General features: G+C 44.3%; 1 protein-coding gene across 1 annotated transcript in view; it reads right to left on the bottom strand.

Annotated features, from left to right (window-relative positions):
- LOC102384022 (dynein heavy chain 5, axonemal-like) overlaps window positions 1-21,789 on the bottom strand; it is a 303,673-nt gene that overhangs the window by 131,011 nt on the left and 150,873 nt on the right. The window contains exons 43-47 of the mRNA XM_025201485.1: window positions 20,375-20,569; window positions 15,764-15,898; window positions 14,524-14,713; window positions 8,685-8,902; window positions 104-415 (exon numbers count right to left, since the gene is read on the bottom strand). Coding sequence (XP_025057270.1) covers window positions 104-415; window positions 8,685-8,902; window positions 14,524-14,713; window positions 15,764-15,898; window positions 20,375-20,569 — 1,050 coding nt within the window. The remainder of the gene's footprint in view (window positions 1-103; window positions 416-8,684; window positions 8,903-14,523; window positions 14,714-15,763; window positions 15,899-20,374; window positions 20,570-21,789) is intronic.

Raw genomic sequence — 21,789 nt, 5'->3', positions numbered from 1 at the left:
GGGGGGGGAGGGGGAGAGGGGGGGAACAATGCTGACTATCAAGAAATACCACTAAAAGCATATTAAAATTAATTTTTCACTGTACAAAGGTTGACCTGAATACCTGAAATACACTATTGAAACAATTCCATAGGACATCAGAGTGTGTAACAGGCAAGGTTTGGAGCCAAGCCTTCAAGATAGGCCTCCAATCTAGCACTGAAGAACTCATGAAGACCATCCCATTACGAGACACTGTCGCAGGAGAAGCATTGTCAATGTTGTGAGGTTCAAAAACAATCTTGCAGTTTGAGGACATTGGAATCCGATCTCCATTAGCTAGAGTAAGGGTTTTATTATCATCCAGAACAGAGTTCAGATTTTCAATCCATATTGCATCCACTGGGCCATCCAAAACTATCCATATATGTTCTCCCTACAACATATTTATAAACATAAATATACAAGCTTAAGTACAATGATTAAAAATATAATTTGGCTGCACACCTAAAAGAAGGCATTACTATATATAAGCATTGACTCGTAAATTGTCTAGTTGGTGCTAACTGCTTCCGGTTGTTCAAAACATTTCTATTTTTTCATAATTTATCCAGTTACTTAAAGTCTTATACCAGGATTCAAATGGTCTCAATGAGCGTTTAGACTAAGGTGTTGCCCCACCTGACTTTTGAGAATAACTGCCCCTCACCCCTGAAGGAGAGTCAAAATGAATTGGTTATTATCATTAAAATGTATCTAATATCCTGAAAGAGTCATTGGCAGGACTTCAGACAGAGTGATGCAGGTATACAAGCCTAGGTCCTCTGAACCGAACATCCAAAAGGTAATTAAAGAGCCCAGAAACATTTGGAAGTAGTCAATGGGAAACACTAAAGCCAAGAGGCATCTGAACTCTTGCCTTTGTCAAGCTGTAAGTGGCATTTATATAGCCATAGAACAGCAAGTTTTGTCACCTACACAATTTTTGGAATCTATGTGCACTTGAGGCCCTGCACACATACCTGTTAGAACTAAGATGAAAGAGGAGGGAGATGCCTTCCTACCTTTTAGCTCAGTGGTTGCCTAGGAGGTGGGAATCCAAGCTTCTAGACTACTCCCAATACCCACAGAGGTTGAACGTATAGCTCTTGCTTTCAGTAAAGTGCTCTACCCACCAACCCACAAGTTCACTAGTGCCCAGAGGCTCTCCAGTCTCCTCTGAAAGCTAGCCTACTGGGTGCACGGGCTGGGAGCGATCCGGGCCCTTTTTCGCGCCGCGCGGGCTGTGGCCAGCAGCCCGGGCACGCTGGGTCGGAGAAAGCAGGCGACACGCTAGATTTAGGCACGGACTCGTAATGGTTGATTCAAGATTGTTTACTTACACCGAAGATGGTTGCGGTGTAGGCTGGACAGTTTCCCAGGCAAGGCTCCGCTTAAATTCCCAGTTTGAGGACTCAGACAGTATTCGGATCACTCCCACAGAGTTGTCGAGGCTCTGTGGATCCTTTTGCGCGCAGGGAAGAGGGATACGTCGAGGATTGCGCTCGGTGACGGGGAGAGGCTAGAGGCTGATCAGACCCCTGTTGCCTTCTTGAAATACGCTGGGTCCAATAGGCTCCGCAGCGCTTAGACATCTTCACAAGACGTGAAGTTCTCTTTCTCCTGATAGTCGTGGAGTCCTCCAACTTGGGCGGAAACCACTCAAGCCTCTTATACGGCTAGCAAGCCAATCGCTAGCCGCCACGTGTGAATAATTTAACGCAAGCCAATAATGGGGCTCAAATTTTAATACAAATGGCAGGAACTCCTTGCAACGTGCATTTCTATGCTGCAAAGAAGAAATGCACCCTGCAAAGAAAGCTTCAAACGGCGGGAAAATAATTCAGTGGTGCCAAAGCACACACAAAACAAAAATCACACCCTTGGGTTGTGACACTGGGCAGGCAGAATAGAAAGATAAATTGAGCCAGGAGGAAAGGTGGCTCAGCAAGATCAAACTGTGCTCTGAGGGGGAGGTGCACCTAGGTTCTAACTTCCACTCCTAATGGAGAAGAAACTTCCCCAATGCTATTTTACAAGTTTATCCAACAAACACTTAATGCAAAGTGATATGGGCTTAAACCCTTGGCCCCCTGCTCTCTAATTCCCTGCTCTCCTGTCCCCTATCCATTAGACCAGGGGTTGCCAACTGGGTGTACCCCTGGGGGTACTTTGAAAGGTGAGGGCGGGCGGGGACGAAACACTGCCACCCCATGCTACTGTCTCACAGGAGCAGGACTGGGGCATGACGAGAGCAGGGCTGCACTGCCACCGCTCACCACACTCCTGCTCCACATCTGGCCACTCGCCACCCCCCACTGCCCCCACTCAGTGTCCGGCCCCTCGCCACCCCCCTCTGCTCTGTGTCTGGCCACTTGCCACCTCCCCCCCTGGGGGTACACTTACTAAAAAGGGGGCTGCTTGGATGATTTAATTAGGGACAATCCTGCCTTGCATGGGGAGCCGGACTAGATGACTTTGTGAGGCCCTTTCTAGGCTCACTTTCCTAAAGCTTGATGGTTAGGGTGTTGTGCTGGAAAAGGGAATATTCAGGTTCAAATCCCTTCAGTGACATGGGTAAATCTAGAACGCAACTTTCTAATATCCATGGGAAAAAAAATCTATCCACTAAACTTCTAAGGCAAGAGTTGGGTGGTACCACCAACAATTTTCAACTAAATTCAGAGCTGTCAGTGTGAATGAGTCATAGCTTTTGACCAAGTAATAGCTACAGTCTCTCCAGAGTTATTCATGGAGCTTCTGCACTTCTACTGTGGGATTTTTGGAGTGGGAGGGGAGTGAGGTGTGCAAGTGGCTCTTCCATTTCATTTCTTAGCATGAATATGGACTTAAGCAAAGGCACCTCAGGAACCTTGATTTCCAGAAAAGAGGTATATGCTGAATTTTCGCACATAATAAGTTCTGTAAGTGCTTATGCAAAACCATTTTGAATAGCTCAAGTGGCCAAAGTGCACCTTTATGTGCTCAGTGAGACAGTTTGAATCTGGCACTTACTTCTTTTCAGTTGTTATAAGCATAACGACAATGATTTCTCTTGCAAGAACAACATGACCCAGCTCTGCTTCCATGGAAGTAAAAGAAAAAATGAACCACAACAGCCCCACTGTCCCATATTTCTCAATCAAGATATAAATAACAAATGTATACTGTATAATCTCTGAGTTTAAGTACAGTTTAACAGAGGGTAAGACTAAATTGCTCTTATGTACAAATTTACCTGAGGCCCCATTTACATATTACACTTAAGGCATGATTAACGAGTTAATCACATCTTAAATCAGGGATGGGCAAAATATGGCCTGCAGGCTAGATCTGACCCACCAGGCAATTTCATCCCACCCACAGGTGCCCACCACTTAATTGTAGCCTGCCCAGCCCATGCACCTCACTCCCACTTTTGTGTGTGGAAGGGCCCGGCACAGCCAGTGCACAGCTTCCAGGCGGGGGCTGCTGCTGCCACCACTGCAGCCACCGGGGGACCTGCTTGGCTTTCCTGGCATCCAGCAGCCCCTCCTCATCCTGCAGCACTTGCTCCAGACAGCGGGTAGGGACAGTGCAGGGGAGCGGGGGGAGACAGTCCAGGCAGTGGGGGGGTGCAGGGGGAGCTGCAGCTGGCTGGGGAGTGTGGGGCTCAGGCCTGCGGGAGCATGGACCCTGTGCCCAGGGGGCATTGGGAGCATGGAGGTTGGGTGGGCAGGGTATGATGGAGGCCGGGGGAATGTGAGTACCTCCCAACAAACTCCCCCCATAGCACACAGTGCTGGCAGCAGCAGCGGGTGGCAGGCCCTCGTGGCCCATGCAGGTGCTGCCACTAGGTGATCCATGGCTCTGGGCAGAACAGCATGCGGCAGCAAGGATCACAGCCAGACCAGCCTGCCTTTATTGCGTGGGGCTCCCAACAGTGCATGTGCAGCTCCTGGAACTCGCATGTCACCAGGGAAAGCCCCGCACAGTGGAGCTGGCTGCCTTCCCTGCTCCCTGCCGCCACATGCAGGTCCTGGAATTCTGCCAGGAAACAGGGGGCGGAGCAGGGTGGGCACCCTGCCCTGACAACCCACCCCACATATACACACACCCTGTAATATACCCTACACCCCCACACACACAGAGTCATACCCCCTCACAAACTCTCCACTCAGCCCCCCACACCCACACACACCCCACCAGACACACACACCCATGTGCCAACCACACCCCACACACAATATACAAGACTAAGGAGTAATTTTTGAGCTATTATGCAAGCACCTCTATATACACTATGCAAACACAAATCACAACAAAAATATGTTTTCTAATAAAATTAAAATGTGTTATAGTAGGTGTTTGAATTTAGTGTATGATGGTTTTTTTCTGATTGCAAGATGGCCACCCCCCTCCCCAAAGGAGTACTTCTGGGGACAAGAGGAGGGACTTCTGGTGGCAAAGATCAGGGGTTATGGGGTGGGACTTCTGTTCCCAAGATGGCAACCAGGGGGTAGGGCACCTGTCAAGGGGCAGGGCTACCCTTGCAGTCCAACAACTCACCAAAACTCATTAAGCGGTCCTCCAGCTGAAATAATTGCCCACCCCCGTCTTAAGTGGTCACCCGGCTACATGTTCATTCAATTAATGGTGTGATTAAAAAAAGAAACTACAAAATTATTCCACAAAATATGTGTAATAACGTTGGAGCTGCTTTCTATCATGCCATTATTTGAACATGTGGCCAGGGGCCCCTGCGGCTGGGAACCCCATCAGCTTATCAGACCTCTTAGACAGGGGGTCTCATATGCATTTCCAAGCCTGGGAGCTCCCAGCTGATGCTGGCTCCCAGCTACAGGAGTAGATGCCCACCCTGAATTCCTCACAGCTGGCAGCTCCATCAGCTGACAGGTCTCCCAGCAGTAGGGGTGTCCCATGCATCCCCGGGGCTGGGAGACTGTAGATGATGTGGTATCCCATCTGTGGGTTTGCCCTATGCACCCCCACAGCTGGGAGACAATAGCTGTTGTGGTGTCCCAGCAATGGATGGCTCCAGGCACCCTTGCTGCTGCATGAAAGCAGCTGACGCAGCATCCCATTCACTCACAGCCACGGGAGTGCCTGGAGCAACCCCATGGCTGGGAACCTCATCAGCTCATGGGCCTCTAAGCTGTGGAACCTTGCTGCTTGTCAGCTGCTTGTGATCCCAGGCTCTCCCTACACCGGAAATAAAGTGTGATGGGATCCCACATGCGTGACATGGAAGGAGGCCCAATTGTGTGGATTGTGCATCTCATTGTGCCTTTACCTACATGTCTAGAGTGGTCCTGAGGTGGCAGTGGCAGAAATTTCAAATATTTCTACTATAAACTATCAACATAAATTTCTACTATAAAGTATCAAAGTAGGAAAAAAGTGGATGAGGCATTCTTCAAGTAAGTAACAGGAATATCCAAAATGTTTATGGTAGTATGAATGGGGAGTTATAACTTTTCTGATATCATGGAATCATAGGGTTGGAAGGTACCTCAAATATCATCTGATCCAAACCCTGCCAGAATGCTATACTTAAACCATTCATGATCAATGCTTATCCAGCCTCTACTTTAGAACTTCTAATGAAGGAGATTCTGTAACTCCCCTGGACAGTCTATTCACTGTTCTAACAATAAGGACATTTTTCTTGGTATCTAATCGAAATTTCCTTTAATGCAATTTGAAGCCATTGTTTCAGATCCTGCCCTCTGTAGCAAAGAAGAAAAGCTGTTCTCTTTGTTCTTTATGGCAGATATTATAAGACTGCTGTCATGTCCCTCCTTACTTGCCTTTTCTGCAATCTAAGCATGTCTAGCTCTCTCAGCCCTTCCTCATATAGCTTGCTTTCCAACCCCTTTATTATTTTGTCATCAACTTCTATCTTACCTCATTCTCATGTTGATGACCAAAATTGCATTTGCTTTGCTTAGAACTATATTACATTGCTGATTCGTGTTGAGTCTGTGATCCACCAAAACATCTAGATCCTTCTCAGCAATCTTATTACCCATTCTGCATTTGTGCTTTTGATTATTCTTCCCTTTCCTTTGCATTCGTCTGAGTTGAACTTCATCCTCTTACCTATAGCCCAAATTTCCAATCTATCAAGATCCTTCTGAGTTCTAATCCTATCCTCCAAAGTGTCTGTAGTCCTTCCCAGTTCTATGTCACTTGCAAACTTGGTATGTAAGCTCTCTATTCTGGCTTCCAAATCATTAAACACATTCAATAGCACTAGACCCAGGACAGATCTATGGGGATCTCGTTGAAAACCTCCTGCCAATACAACATCGATCCATTTATAATTACCTTTTACAAGTGGTTATTGAGCTAATTATGAATTGATCTTGTAACAATTTTAACTACCCCAAATTTTCCAATTTCCTTATGAGATCATATGGGACTTTATCAAAAGCCTTAGTAACGTCTATGTATATTATCCACTATATTCCTTTCATCCACCGAACTAGTTATCCTGTGAAGGAAGGTAATCAAGTTTGTCTGGCATGATTTATTAACAGATTCATGCCAGTTGCCTGTGATCAGCCTTTCCTTCTCCAGATGTTTACAAATTGACTTTTTTATAATATGCTCCAGTAACTTCCCAGTACTGATGGCAGACTAGTTTATAATTCCTATTATGTCAGTTTTTTCCAGCCCTCTGGAATCAATCATTTCTCCCATAACTTTGGAAATATTATTGTCAGGGGCTCTAAGAACCCTCCTACCAGTTCCTTCAGTACCCTGGGATGAAGATCATCAGCCACACTGACTAATCAAAATCCCCTTGACATTATCTTTCAGTATCATGACCCTCAGGCTTTCCCTTTCCTTGTCAATATAATCGTTAGTAGTTCTCTGGTTGTTCCTTATTTTTTTTTGGTAAAGACTGAGGTAAAGTGGCTATTGTGCAGCTCTGCCTTCTTTGCATCTTCTGTTAATAGCTTACCCTGGCTCCTTAGCAGTGAACCCACAGCTGCCTTCAGTCTTTCTTCTCTGATCAGCATGTTTATAGAACCCCTCCTTATTGTTCTTAACTTCTCTAGCTCATTTTTACTTTTGCTTCCCTAATTTTTTCCCTACAGGTTCTTGTTATTTCTTGGTGGTCTACCTGTTCTTCCATTGCCTGTATGTTTTGCTTTTGATTTTGAGGCATCTGTAGCTTAGTTGTTGGAGTATTATCCTGTGAAGTGGATACACTGGACTTCTATCACTCCTTTTGTGTCTCCATCATGTTGAAATAGCTTCCTGTTGAGCTTCCAATACTATGCTCTTTAGGAACTGCCTGCGTTCCTAGATCCCTTTATGCTTCAGTCTGTTCTGCCATGGAACCATGCAACCATGTTGAAGTCCATGCTTTTGAAATCCAGTGGCTTAATCCTGCTGACCTCATGCTTTCCTTGTTTTAGAATCATGAATTATATCATATCATGATCACTTCCTCCCAAGTTTCCATCACCTTCTCATTGTCAACAAATTCTTTCTGTTGGTCATAGCAAGATCCAAGATTGGTGATCCCTTACCCACATCCTTAAATTTCTGAAGGTGACAGCTTTCTGTTCTAAAAAGTAGAGGATACTATCAGGGGGTTATCTATCTTGGATCTTGTTCTACACAACCAGGAAGAACTGGTTGCAAAGATGAGAGTGATAGGAACTTGAGAGGAAGTATGATGGAATTCATAATTCTGAGAAAGAGGATATGAAAAAAGCAAAACAAGGTCATTTGGGGGTCAAAAGAGCAGATTTCAATCAATTAAGAAGACAGTAGTTAATAGTAGATGAAGTTCCATTTAGCAGACCAGCTAAATGATATATGTTCCTAAATGATAAATGGTCCAGGAGGGTTGTCAGTTTCTAAAAGACATAATACTGGAGATTCAACAAGAAGCAATTCCAACATTGTAGAAAGATAAAAACTATCACATGAGACCAAGACTGCTACACAAGCAGTTTCTTAGCTCCTTAATTATCTCAGAATCACAAGAGAGAGTCAGTGGAAGAAGGCAAGTCACTGAGGAAGCATACCAAGAAACACAAAGAATGTGGAGGGACAAACTCAAGAAACCAAAGGCAGAAAAATGAGATACAACTGGCAAGGTATGTTAAGGATAAGATGCGGGTTCTATAAAAATGTCAGACAGTAAAGGAAGACTAAAGGAACTGCGTCCAGAGCTCAGTAGGAAAGCCAATTTATTAATGGAACACCCAAAGGCAAATGTATTCAATCCAAGTATAGGGTTGTACTAGATGGGCTTGAGGTCTCTTCCAACCCTATGATTCTTTTAGCATGTTTTATTATTCTGTGGAAATAAGACTTTTTGTCTTTATACTAAAGCCCTGAGAGTCACTGCATTTGTGGTTGACAAGAAGGGGATTATTAAAAGTTTAAAGAAAGTAGAAGAGAAAAAAAACACCTTTAGATTATACATATCCTTGGTTACTGCTCTCTGCTAGGTACGTAAGTATATTTGCCATAGCTCGTATACTAACAACTAAGAATATGTTCAACTTGACTTTATAATCACTTATAACAGACCCTTCATGTAAATAATAATAGAAGCGTCTGGTTTCATGGTTATGATCCCTTAAAGGGAACAGAATTAAATATTACTATTTGGCCAGCATAACACAGTATCCAGTTACCTTCTTTGCTTTTAATGTTTTTCTCCATAAAGTAGAAAAAATACCGTCTGTCCAATCATTTGTAGCAACATCAAGGGTACCAAACATCTGGGAAGCTGTGATTGCCTTTGGGTTCATTCTCATCTCTTTATGGGGAGCACCACAATCTGTCATAGCTTTCATCAAGATATTAATGCATTTTGTCTTGCCGGCACCAGTTGGACCTAGAGTCATCGTACCTTAAAACAGCACAGACTTATTTAAAATAAAATGTCAAAATGTCATACTGAAATGTAATAATACATTGAGTCAATGTTCCTTTTTTAATCAAAACTAAATGTAAACAGAGATGTTTCTCACTCTATTTACTTGATATTGACTGAATTAAATGAAATTTAAAAAATGTTTCTAAAAGGTGTTATAAATGCCTGCTTTATCCTGCAGGCCAACATATATCTGAATCCTCCTTCAGGCAGTGTTGTTCCTTTTTCTAATTGGAAAACAAAGCTGCCATATGATGTCCATATGATGTCCATATGTGGTGACATCAGCTTGACTGGTGGTAAACAAAAACAATCATTTCTAAATATCTTTCAACAAAAAAGAGTTGCTTCCAGTGATGTATGAAAAAGCACTTTCTGGAGTAAAAATAACAAAAACATATGTATGCATAACCCATGAAGCCATTACATAATCTTTTTGGAGAAAGACATCTGCAACCAAACTTGTTAACGTATTTACACAAATTCAAGATGAGGGTTTTTTCCCCCATTCAACATGAGAGGGAAAGGCTTTCATCTTGGATTCAAGAACAAGGTGGGGGGGTAGGGGAGGCAGGTCAATGCTACTGCTCCAACTCCAGCCCCAAGCCCAGGTTGGGGCTGGAGTCAGAGCTGCAGCAGCTGCTTGACCCTCCCCACCTGCCTCAGCACACCCTTGCAGCAGAACTCATGCTGCTGGAACTGCTGCTATATGGCCAGACCAGGACTAGAGCTGGGCCTGGAGCTATCATATGCTCCATACCCTGGCTGGAATAGGGCTGGAGTCATGACTAATGATAAGTGGTGGAGGTGGGGGCAGAGGCTGTAAGAGGCACACAAGGGTCCCCCTCTCCCCGTCTGCAGATATATTGGGACTGGGTGCGTTTCTGGTAGTAGCACAGGGCATGAGCTGCAAAGGTGGAGGGGAGATTTTATGGGAGTTTTTCCATGCCTCATTTCCAGAGGGATTACCCTGGCACATGTATCACTGCTGCACAGGGCATGTGTCCACAAGTGGGGAACTCCTGTTTGCAGACTTGCACTCCGTGCTGAGGTGACGCCCCAACTTTCCCTGATTATTCAGACGTACCCCTGGAGAACCCTGGGACACATCTAGGGAAGCAGGGAAAGCAAGCATGTGCTCCTAAGGCTTGAGGGGCCCAATTCTGCTTGCGAATTCCCAGGGTGTGAGAACTGGATCCCTTGAGCCCATAGAGGTTCTGCTCTGGAAGGCTGGAGAGCACAGGCAACTTTGGGCTGCCTATGCTCTTCTACCAAAACAAACAGATGCGGGCCACAATAAAGTAGCCCAATTTATTACTACCTTCTGTCGCAGCCATACATTTGTGACACAACAGAAGTTATATGAATGTCTGTTTGCTTTCACTTACTGTCACCACAAAATTTTTTATAGGGGCATGAAGAAGTGATCTGTTTCCAGCTACTGTATGTAGTTCTAGGCTCTATAATTTAAGAAGGATGCACAAAGAGTGGAGAGGATCCGGGGTGGGGAATGAAAATGAGAAAGGCACAAGAAAAAAGGTTGAGAGAATTTGGTATATTTATTTTGGAGAACAGAAGACTAATGGTGTATAACAGTTTCCAATTTTTTAAGGCTGCCATAAACAAAGGGGAAGACAGCTGTTGTATCTGCCTTAGAGGGCAGAACATGAAGCAGTGAGTTTAAATTGCAGCACAGCAGATTTAGATTAAATCTCAGAAAACCTTCCTACCTGTAAGAACACTAGGCTGGTGGAATAAGCTATCCAGGGGACTTACTGACTCTCCTTCATTAGGACCCTCTCTACATGGTATATTTATACCACGATTAACATGCTAATCGCATCATAAATGGGCAGGGCATCACACATGCACCCAATTTAAGGCACTATAAAATGGGAAATGAGTCATAAAAATGTTCCACATACAATATAGGATATTTTATGGCCCATTTTTATGGTGCCCTAAATTTAGTGTGTGGCCAGGGGCTGACAATCAGTTCGCTGTTGGTCCTGGGGCCCAGATGGCAATGGGATCTAGATGGGCCCTGGGACTGACAACCAGCTGATTGCCAACCCTAGCTGGATACTACGATGGGAGAGGGAAGATGGGGGAGATCCAAACAGATTTCCCAGCTGGTAACTTTAAACCTCTGCTCCACTGCAGTGGGGCGGGGAGGTGGAGGTACAGACAGAGCTTCTCAGCATGGGATTTAAAGTCCCTAGTATGGGAAACTGAAGGCCTGCACACGTGGCCAAGAGCTTCTGTTCCCCCATGCATAGCAACCCAACCAGTGCTGCCCAGCATAGGGTTTTGACAATCAGCTGATTGTAGGTCCTGGCTTGGCACGAGCAACTTTGGGTCTCAAACCCAGGGCTGTCTAAGACAAGGCCAGAAATCAACTGATTGTCTGCCCTGGCAACCCCGGGCGAACTGGACCTGGAACAATCTGAGATTGGGGCTGACAATCAGCTGATTGTTAGCCATAGCCCCCAGACAGCCTTGAGTCTTTAACAGGACTCAGAACTGTCTGGCCGGGCTGACAATCAACTGATTTTCAGTCTGAATGCAGGTACCCAGCTTTCACCTTGCTAGTGCAGGGGGAGCCTAGGAAAGTAGTAATGGTGGTACTGGGATCTGATCCCTGGTCCCAACATCATGCCTAGACAGCTCCAAGCAAAGTCATGCAGGCTGCTGAAACAGAAACAGGATGACAAACACTGAGGAAGATGAAAACAGCTGAAGATACCACTGGAGGTGATCAGAAAAGAAGAGCCAACAACATGAAAGTGACTGAGAAAGTGACTGACATGGTGTTAGGTTGAAGCACCCATTTCTCCCAATGGGAGACAAACCCTGCCCCTTCAACAAAAATTCACAGAAAACTCTTCAAGTGGGTATGTGGGGGATATGTGGGGAGCCAGAGGAAAAGCAAGGGCAACACTAGACCCCTACTAAACCAGATGGGACAGCTGAAAACCGACCCCCAGGAAAAAGCCAACTTGCTAAATGGGTACTTTGCATTGTTTTTTCACCAGTCCCAAGGGACGTCCCTGCCCATTACGGGATGGGAAGGCCTGAGTGAGGGAGATTCCTTACCCTCCATCAATGCTGACCTTGTGAAGGAACACCTTGAGAGGCTGGATACCTTCAAGTCAGCTGGCCCTGACAGTTTACACCCAAGGGTACTCAAGGACCTGGCAAGCATCATAGCCCAGCCGCTGACATGGATCTTCATGAACTCCTGGAGCTCTGGTGAACTGCCCAAAGACTGGAAGAAGGCCAATGTGATGCCTATCTTCAAGAATGGGAGGAAAGTGGATCCTGAAAACTGCAGGCCCATCAGCCTGACCTCTATCCCAGAAAAGGTCTTAGAAAAGATTATCAAAGAGACCATTCTTAACAGATTGGCCGATGGCAACATCCAGAGAGATACCCAGCATGGGTCTGTTGCAGGTAGGGCTTGCTTGACAAATCTTATTTCCTTTTATGAACAGATGACCCAGCACCTGGACAAGGGAGAGGAGATTGATGTCGTATATCTTGACTTTAAAAAAGCCTTCGATCTGGTATTCCATGATCAAAACTGTCCAACTGCGGCCTCGGCTTCACCACAATCCACTGACTGGGGAATTGGCTCCGTGGTCGGACCCAGAGGGTGGTGGTTGACGGAAGTCAATAGTCATGGTGCGCTGTGAGCAGTGGGGTCTCTCAAGGCTCTGTCCTTGGGCCTATACTATTCAACATCTTCATCAATGATGTAGACACTGGCATCAGAAGTGGACTGGCCAAGTTCACTGACAACACCAAACTTTGGGGTAAAGCATCCACACCTGAGGATAGGAGGGTGATCCAGGCTGACCTTGACAGGCTCAGGAAATGGGTGGATGAGAACCTGATGGTGTTTAACACCAAAAAATACAAGGTACTCCCCCTTGGGAAGAAAAACCCGCAGCATATTTACAGGCTTGGCAGTGCTATGCTGGCTAGCACTACAGATGAAAGGGACTTGGGGTCATGATTGACAACAAGATGAACCTGAGCCATCAATGTGATGCTGTAGCTAGTAAAACGAGCAAAATGCTGGCTTGCATCCATAGATGCTTCTCAAGCAAATCCCAGGAAGTCATTCTCCCATTGTACTTGGCCTTGGTGAGGCTGCAGCTGGAGTACTGCGTCCAGTTTTGGGCTCCACAATTAAAAAAGGATGTGGAGAAGCTTGAGAGAGTCCAGAGGAGAGCCACATGCTTGATCAGAGATCAGGAAAACAGACCTTATGATGACAGGCTGAGAGCTATGGGACTCTTTAGCCTGGAAAAGCACAGGCTCAGGGGTGATCTGGTGGCTGCCTATAAGTTTATAAGGGGCGCTCACCAGGATCTGGGGGAACATCTGTTCACCAGACAGCCCCAAGGGATGACAAGGTCAAACAGTCACAAACTCCTCCATGACTGTTTCAGGCTGGACATAAGGAAGACCTTCTTTACTGTCTGAGCCCCCAAGGTTTGGAATAGACTGCTGCCGGAGGTGGTTCAAGCACCTAATTTGAACGCCTTCAAGAGAAATTTGGATGTTTATCTTGCTGGGATCCTGTGACCCCTGCTGACTTCCTGCCCCTGGGGCAGGGGGCCGGACTCGAAGATCTTCCGAGGTCCCTTCCAGCCCTAATGTCTATGAAATCTATGAAGCGGAATCTTGAATGGATCCTGGTCTGAATAATGGTAGTGCCTCATAAGCATGTGATACAGACTACTGACCTAGCAAGTCTGGATATAAACCATTGTTGGACAAAACATTATTCACTGTTTGGTAGAACCTGATATAATATTAAAATATCACACTTAACAACATGTGAAAATAAATACTTCATTTACTTATTATAAATGTATAAAAACCTTCATAAATCTCAACTGTTCTAGTTGTGTTCCCTTTATCTTTTCTCCTCTTCAGCCTAAATAATCCTAAGAGTTTTTTGTTCTCTCACCACCATTTGTAAATCTGACTGTACCAGAATTTTGGTTACCCTTTGGAGAACAGTGCTGATGTCTTTTTTCAGTTGAAGTGGTCAAACTGATCACAGAAGTCATAATGACATTTGCAATTACAGCAGGCACCTTTTAGTTAAGGATTCAAAAAGGTATCATTTGGGACTTCATTTTTGCATGCTCACATCATTAAACATTCCATTTCTGGGCTCAAGAAAGACATCCTTGGTCTCTGCTTTCAGAATATTGAGCAAAATCAGCTATTTCAGAAATTTCACAAAGGACAGAGAAAATATTATACATGTTCCACATTTCAACTTATTCAATAAAAACTTCAGCCATTTTCAATGCAACATTCTGATATCTTATTAAGAAAATGTATAGCATAGTAAAGCTAAGATCTCAATATTATAGGAGCAAGGTAGGCTATTTGGTTATTAAAAATGTTTTTCATAACTATATTCTCCCAGTACTATCTGCCTGGAGCTTTATAAAGGACATCTGTGTAGTTGCAAAATACTTTTTTTCATGAACACATGCTGCAACTTGCACTAGATAAATGTAAAGGCTTTTGTTGCTATTATGGAACTTCAGAACCTCGTTTAACATGCTCACCATGTCGTACTCGTTGTGTTTCATACAACTGAATGAGTTTTAGAAACCACGGTGGATGATGTATAAGCCCTGCTTTCTCTGTCTGTTTCTGAATGGCTGACTCCAATTCAGGATATCCAGCCTTATCAAGAGTAATACCAGGGAACAGGTCATTAATCAGACTCATAAATAAAGGTTCATCTTCATCCACCTGTCAAACAAAAATAAGGGGGAGGACCAATAAATCATTTTTTCATTAAAATTATTATTACTACAATTATAAACCATCTGCAAGAATATGTCTAAATTATGGTGGAAGAAAAACTGCATCTATTTTAAAATGAACGTGTAACAATAGAGTGAATTAATATTATTGTGTGAACTTCAGACAATATAAGTAGTAAATTTTAAATTAAATATTCATTTAAACGCTTACATACATTTACATTTTAGTAAAATTATTGTAAATCAAATCATATATAAATCTTTCTATTCATATAAGCAACTCAAAAAAATGGGCTAGATTTTCCCCTTAGATTTTAGGAGTTTTCTTGTTTTTCTCTTATTTTGTTGTGCATCTGTATTTTTCCTTTGTAAATCTTTAAGGTATAACAATGGGTTAAATATGTATATGAATACACTGAAGAGAAGAAAAATACCAGACTTTAAATGTAAAGTTGGTACCTTGTGGACTTTAGCAGAGGTTATAAACACCTTCCAGCTATGCTAAAATAAGAACACCAATAAATACTCTGAACAGAAGAAGGTACTCGTGAAAGAGGACAATGGAATAGTTTTAGCTATTTGAAAACCACTAACTCATTTTGACTTTTTATGGCCCTTCTGATTATTTTAAATTGCCAAGAATTATTGTAATTTGAAATTTGCGATTACAAAAGATCTAAAACAATGGATATAAAGTTAATAGAATGTGCTTATCTTTCAGTTGAACTTTCCATGCCGTAAGAAAATAGCGTTAGAGAGTTTAGCTAGATTTTCCTCTTGGATCTTACGGGATTTATTATTATTTGTTCACTTGAAATATTTTGTTTTAGCAAAGAGAAAAAATACAAACAGGTTCAAAGCACCAGTGCTCTTATGCCCTATACACTAAAAAACCATTAGGAACACTGCATAATAATGCATGTAACTGCCAAAGGAAATATACTTCATTTAAAATGATTGAGGGGTTATTTTGTTTGGTTTTTAATAAAAAGGAATGCTTTTAAATATTCTTTGAAAGTAACAAATGTTTTGGTACCAGTTTAGAGAGGTTCATGTCACGCAGAACTCTCATCACAACTGTTTTCTCTGGCTCATTGGGATTAGATCTTTTCACTGCTCCAAGTGTTCTTAAAACAGACAAAATATTTCGTAACCCAAAATCATAGTGAACCTGAAACCAAAGCATAAATACAATTAGTATTGTAAAAATTAAGCACTTCCAAATTTAGAAAAGGTTGAAAATCAAATGAATTAAAAAAAATAGCCTGTAAAGGAATTGTCACGGCTCTGCATCTTTTCGGTGAGACTCGAGATGTTCCTGATGTTACATTGTAAAAGCTATTTTCGCTGCTGTATTTACAGTCATAACAAACAATTATACTTAACTAACCTTGAAGTTGTAACATCATTTTGATTTTGCTTGCTGTTATCCTCTGTTTGTAATGCACTCTCTGGTTCCCCAGCATCTGTAGCTCACATGACACTAGAATACGGAAACCATCCCTGCTAAAAGACTTCCATAATAGGTAGGTTCTAACAAACTGATTTAGAAGCGAGTATTTTGACATTCCTTACTAAATTCTAAGTATACTGTGTCCACTGCATTCTCTTCATCCACCTAACTAGCTATTTGTCAAAAAAAAGATTAAGTTGTTATGGCACAATTTGTTGTTCTTAAATCCATTTTGAGTCTCTTGATCATCCTTTCCTCCTCCAAATGCTTACAAATTGACCTCTTTATAATGTTTGTCAGAATGTCCCTCTCACTATGATTAAATGAATCCTGTTTATGGCAAAAACTAATAGAAACTGTGCAAAACACGATTTGGACAAGTAGAAAATTCAATATGACATCATGCTGAGATTAACCCTGAAGGAAGAAGGCAGATCCATATCTAATATAATATTTCTGCAGACAGCTTTGTTGCTGACTCAGGAAATGGTACATGCACACAGTGTTTCTTAATAATATTTTCAAATTCCACAACAAAATTGTATTCACCTCAGAGAAGTCCTCTCACTCATTAACACTCTCTGGAGACCCACAGCTCTTTCCTTCCTGGGACTGAAAGCTGAATCTCTAGTAACCCAGTTATTCTAAGGGGCTTCTAGTAGTGAAAAGTGGACAGGTGGCACACTGATGAAACAGAATTATGAGCAATATAGAAATAAATGCATAGGAATGTATATTGGCTCAAAAAACAAGTCCAAAGAAAATGCAGATCCTCAGAGCAATATTACAGGAAAATCATCAGCTGAAGTGACTCTTCAGGAAACCATTCATTTGAGTTCCATACGAATGAAACTCAGACAGAAAAATAAATCAAAGTAAAAAAAAATAGTTAGTTCAGCCAAGCTACAAATAATAAGGGTAGAAGAGTTAATGCACAGAGAACATCAGAACAATCAACTTAGGTCAGATCAGAAGTCTTTCCATTTCTTGCCTCCCACACAGCCTCCATAGGGGGGTGCTGGTCATCAACCACCTCATCCTGTCCATACTCTGGTACCAGCTCAACACCCTGCCTGTGTCTCTGGGCACCCTGGTTAATCTCCAAAGATGGGCACTGAAGTTCTGGCAGCGATGACAACGGGTCTTGGCAGGTGGCTCTGCATGCAGGGAAGTCTGTACCTGCAGCCAAATCTGCAGTCTCTCCTCTGGTGTCTGCAATCATGCAAAATGGTGCATGAAAGGGCATGCTTTCCTCTACCACCTCCTAGGTTTTCAATAGTGGCTTCTGTATGGAGCCCTCAGCATGGGCATGTATCTGGCATATTCTACAGATTCCCAACACCGATGCCTTCTGCAGCCAAAGGGAGAACCTAGCACATGCATGTATGAAGTGTGCTAGGCTGCAGCCCCTCTTCACCTTCCTGAGGAACTTATTGATGCTCTGCTTACACTTTTCCCCACACCTTTTATTTTATGCACACCTCATCCATAGTTCTGCAAAACTCCAGGACCTTCTCCTCCCGGCTCTGCCCACACCAGCCACCTACCAGACCAGAAAGGAAAGTCTGGCTGGAGGGAACCTGGGTAACTGTAGGATGGTCTTCCTTTCCCTTGTCCATGCATGCCTCTAAGTAGAATTTCACTGGGTAGCATCCAGTGGGTCCTTAGATGCCTTTGAGGAACAATGGCCATTGGCTGGATTTCTCTATTCAGCATCCTCCCTTGGCACCCTGATTTTTTATCTTTCAACCTTTACTCCTGTTCCTGTTTTGTTATCTGTGATCCCAAGAAATTAGTTGTTGTGCACTAGGGAACCGTTCCGTTTCGACTTGCGTTTTGACGGAACAGCTTTTTGTTTCGAATTTCATTTCTATTCAAAACTGCTGTTCCGTTTCATTTCATCGGAACAGTTTTGCTGTTTTGACCCCATTTCGACATTTCACCTGTAGGCTATAATGGGGAAGCTTGAACCAGCCTATAACTTTGTCATCTCTGGCCTGATTTGGATGAAATTTGCAGGAACGGTAGCCCCTTCTTAGGGCATGAAGTCTGCCAAGTTTCAAGGAGATAGGTGCAGGGTTTCAGGGAAAATGCACCTCAAATTGTTGAAAGCAAAAAACTCATGTCACATGTGTGTGTTAAGCCACAGTAGGGTCAAAACTGAAGGGGTGGAAGCTCTTGCTGAGGCAACGAAGCCTGCCAAGTTTCAAGGAGACAGGTGCGGAGGCATGGGGGAAACTGCACCTCAAGCTGTGGACAAGCAAAACTCGTGACATGGGTGACACTGTGTGTGTTAAGGCGCAGCAGGGTGAAAGCTGCAGGCTTTCTAGCTCCTTGCGAGGGCCAGGCCACGAAGCCTGCCAGCTGTCAAGGAGTTAGGTGCAGGAGTTCTGGGTTTTGGGGCCCTGCACCTCTGGCTGCTGACAGGCAAAACTCATGACATGGGTGCTTGTGGCACTGTGTCTGCCTTGGGGTACATGGGGGTGAAAACTGCAGGCCTGCTAGCCCCTGCTGTGGCCATGAAGCCTGCCAGCTGTCAAGGAGATAGGTGCAGGGGGAGTCTGGGTTCTGGGGCCGAGCACCTCTAGCTGCTGACAGGCAAAACTTATGACATGGGTGGGTGACACTGTGTGTGTGTTAAGGTGTGCCCTCACTCAGCTGACACCAAGGCAGAAAGCAGGGCAGTTCAAACAATGCTGCCTTTTATGCAGTTTTTCCATCCCTCCCCCAGAGCACTGGGATTCCCCTGCCTCCCTGGTGCCCCTCACTCCCAAGCCACAGCCCCTCCAGCCCTGCTTGTGGCCCTCACTCCTGACCTGCCCCTTTCCCCCCAGCCCTGCCAGAGGGAGACCCCAGCTGCCCCTATTCCAACCGGGCCAGAGTCAACAGCTGCAACGGCTCTGACTTGTGTGGGCAGCAGTAGAGTGAGTCCGGCCCTGGTGCAGGCTAGAGAGAGGAGAAAGGGAGTCCTGTGGTACTCCCACCCTGGGCGGGGGCTCCCATGCTGCACCAAGCAGTCTTCCCTGGTCATGGCCCCTTGCCCAGCTCCCAGCACAGACACACGTGGTTCCCCCTGCCCCCGATCGCCCCAAACAGTTCATTGCAGGGCCAGTCTGCAAGGGGAAACCTGCAGTTTCCTCCTTTAAAGAGGAAAGTCCATGTTTTTCTGCAGCAAATGGAAAATCCAGATCCCTGGTAAACACACATACCACTAAGGCAAGCCAGGAAATGCAGTTCTGCCAGCATCAATGTTGAAAAAGTCTTAGCAGAGCAAAATCCCAAACATTTGTTCATATTTCAAAAAAACCCCAGGATGGAGATTGAAGGACCCAAAAAGAGGACACATATGGGAAAACCCGGACGTATGGTAACCCTAGAACAGAGAACATTAATGATGTTTTCAAAATACTTAGAGATACCCACAATAGGACATTCTCCATGGGTATGTCTACACTCTTGCTTACAGCCACTTTCAAAACAATATACACTGGCTATCTGTATTAAAAGGCCCAAAGTCAGCAATTGGTCAGCCTAGCGAAAGAAGTTCTGCTGAATGTCAGGGTCTGAGATCAGGATTGCTCCCAGCCCACACCTCTTCAGTGTGTTCAGAAGATATTAGGGCACTGCAAGCTGCAAACACAGGAAGTTTGTCGTCAGTAAGTTCACAACTTCCTGTTCCTGGCTTCTGTATCCCACTTTCTGTCTACATTGCCTACATTACAGCCAAGCACAAAAGGAATAAACCACAGGCAGTGGGTACACTGTTTGCTAAAAAGGCTCTGCTTGGGAACGAGTAAGCATAATGTGCAGTGGCCACAAGGTAAGCTATAAAAAGAGAAAAATGGTTCATGTGGCTTGGGTTAATTTGAGGGCCCTGCTACATGTTCAAGTGAAAGCTGGAGAGAAATCAGCCATAGAGTTACTACACATTTTCAAGCACTAACTTGGTTCTTTTTATAGCTGAATAGTCATTTTTATTGTGTGATAATTACTTTGAATGTGAGACTAGTCTAAATTTATTGCACAATTAACCAGTTAATTGCGTAATAACTACTTTGCATTTGTGGTCAGCCTTACTTATTTGCATGTGTGTCTAGTCTAAATGTATTGTCTAATAATCCTTGGGATCAACATTGAATAATGAATATATTCAAGCACAGTACTGGATTACTATGATGTAAACATTTATTTTACCTGTTTAGATAACTGCTCTTCACAAAGTTTGTAAAGGGTATAAAATTTTCGACTCAGGATTTGGTTGTCTCGGAAACCAGCACTCGCCAGTTTAACTCTCATGATAATACCACGATCCGGAACCATCATAGCTACTGTACGGAACTGGATCTTCAGATTTTCTGGAAGCTCCTGTCGGCCTGCATAGCCAGGGTTCTGAAACAAAGGGTAAAAATAATCAATTACTACTTAATCATGATGTAAGTGAAGAGTTTATGTGTTCTAGATGTTACCTGATATAAACAGGAAAGTGATTGCTGGATTATAATAATCTAACTATATGACAATCACAAGTGCTTACCTAATTTTGTCAAAATACTGCAGTTTGTGAAATATGTATTATCACAGCCCGTAGCCTGAGACCTGTCTCAGGGCACTAAAGTACCTGCTCCTTTAAGAGCAGAAACTGCCTAGGGATAGGGCCCTAGGAACCAGGCAGAAACCCCACAGGTGTAGGTTACTATGGCAGCAGGATAACAAGGGAATTAGCCTGCACCTGCACCCACACCTGGTCAGCTGACTGGAAGAAGGCAGGACCCTGGGCACATATAAACCCCAGGGCTGAGGCCAGCAGGGGTTAGTCCTCTGGCAGCAGACAGGGAAAGGAGTCTCCACAGAAGAATTGCCCAGAGATGCTATGGCTGCCTGATAAACTATCTATAGGACTAATGGGGCTCCAAGAGCTCACCAGGTACCCTGGGCTACAAAGCACTTAAGGCTTGGGGGGGGTTGACTCTTTTAAAGGGACAGAGTGCACCCTGAACTGGTTGTATTATGTTATAGCCCAGGGGCTCATATTTTGGTTGTTGTTTATAAACTGGTGGACCGGGCTGAGGCTATTGGGGAGGAGGAGGCCTCATTGGGGCCACACTACAGTGTGGAGACCCCAAAGCCAGAGGGCTCAGCGCCAGTGTGGGCACAGGGACAGGGCTGCAGAGAACCCAGCACCAGTGTGGGCACAGAGACAGGGCTGTGGAGAGCCCAACGATGAAGCAGAGGCTGAGTTATATCAAGGCCCCAGAGGGACAACGTTTACATACCATCTGCCAGGCTTGGGGCATGGTAAAAGGGGCAGTTTTAGAGCCAGGCATCTAGCCCATAAGGCTGAGGGTGTCCTGTGAGGCATCCATTTTGAGTGGGACCCAAAAAGGGGTCCAAAAACCCACAGGGTTCAGTGTGGTCCATCAGGACTGTGCCCAAACAAACTCAAGGGCAGCCTCCCTATTTGTTATAATTACCAGCAAGACGTGGCAGGTGAGGAAAAGGGTGCCTGTTGGGCAAGACTGGCATGGTCATGGAGCCCTAGGGGCATCACAGCCATCCCTGGGGACCCCCCACAGTGGCAAGACCCCCCAGAGATCAAGTTAACATGTTGC

This window comes from Alligator sinensis, unplaced genomic scaffold, assembly GCF_000455745.1.
Source record: "Alligator sinensis unplaced genomic scaffold, ASM45574v1 scaffold386_1, whole genome shotgun sequence".
Lineage (NCBI taxonomy): Eukaryota > Metazoa > Chordata > Crocodylia > Alligatoridae > Alligator > Alligator sinensis.
This window is presented reverse-complemented; position numbering and strand designations above follow the sequence as displayed.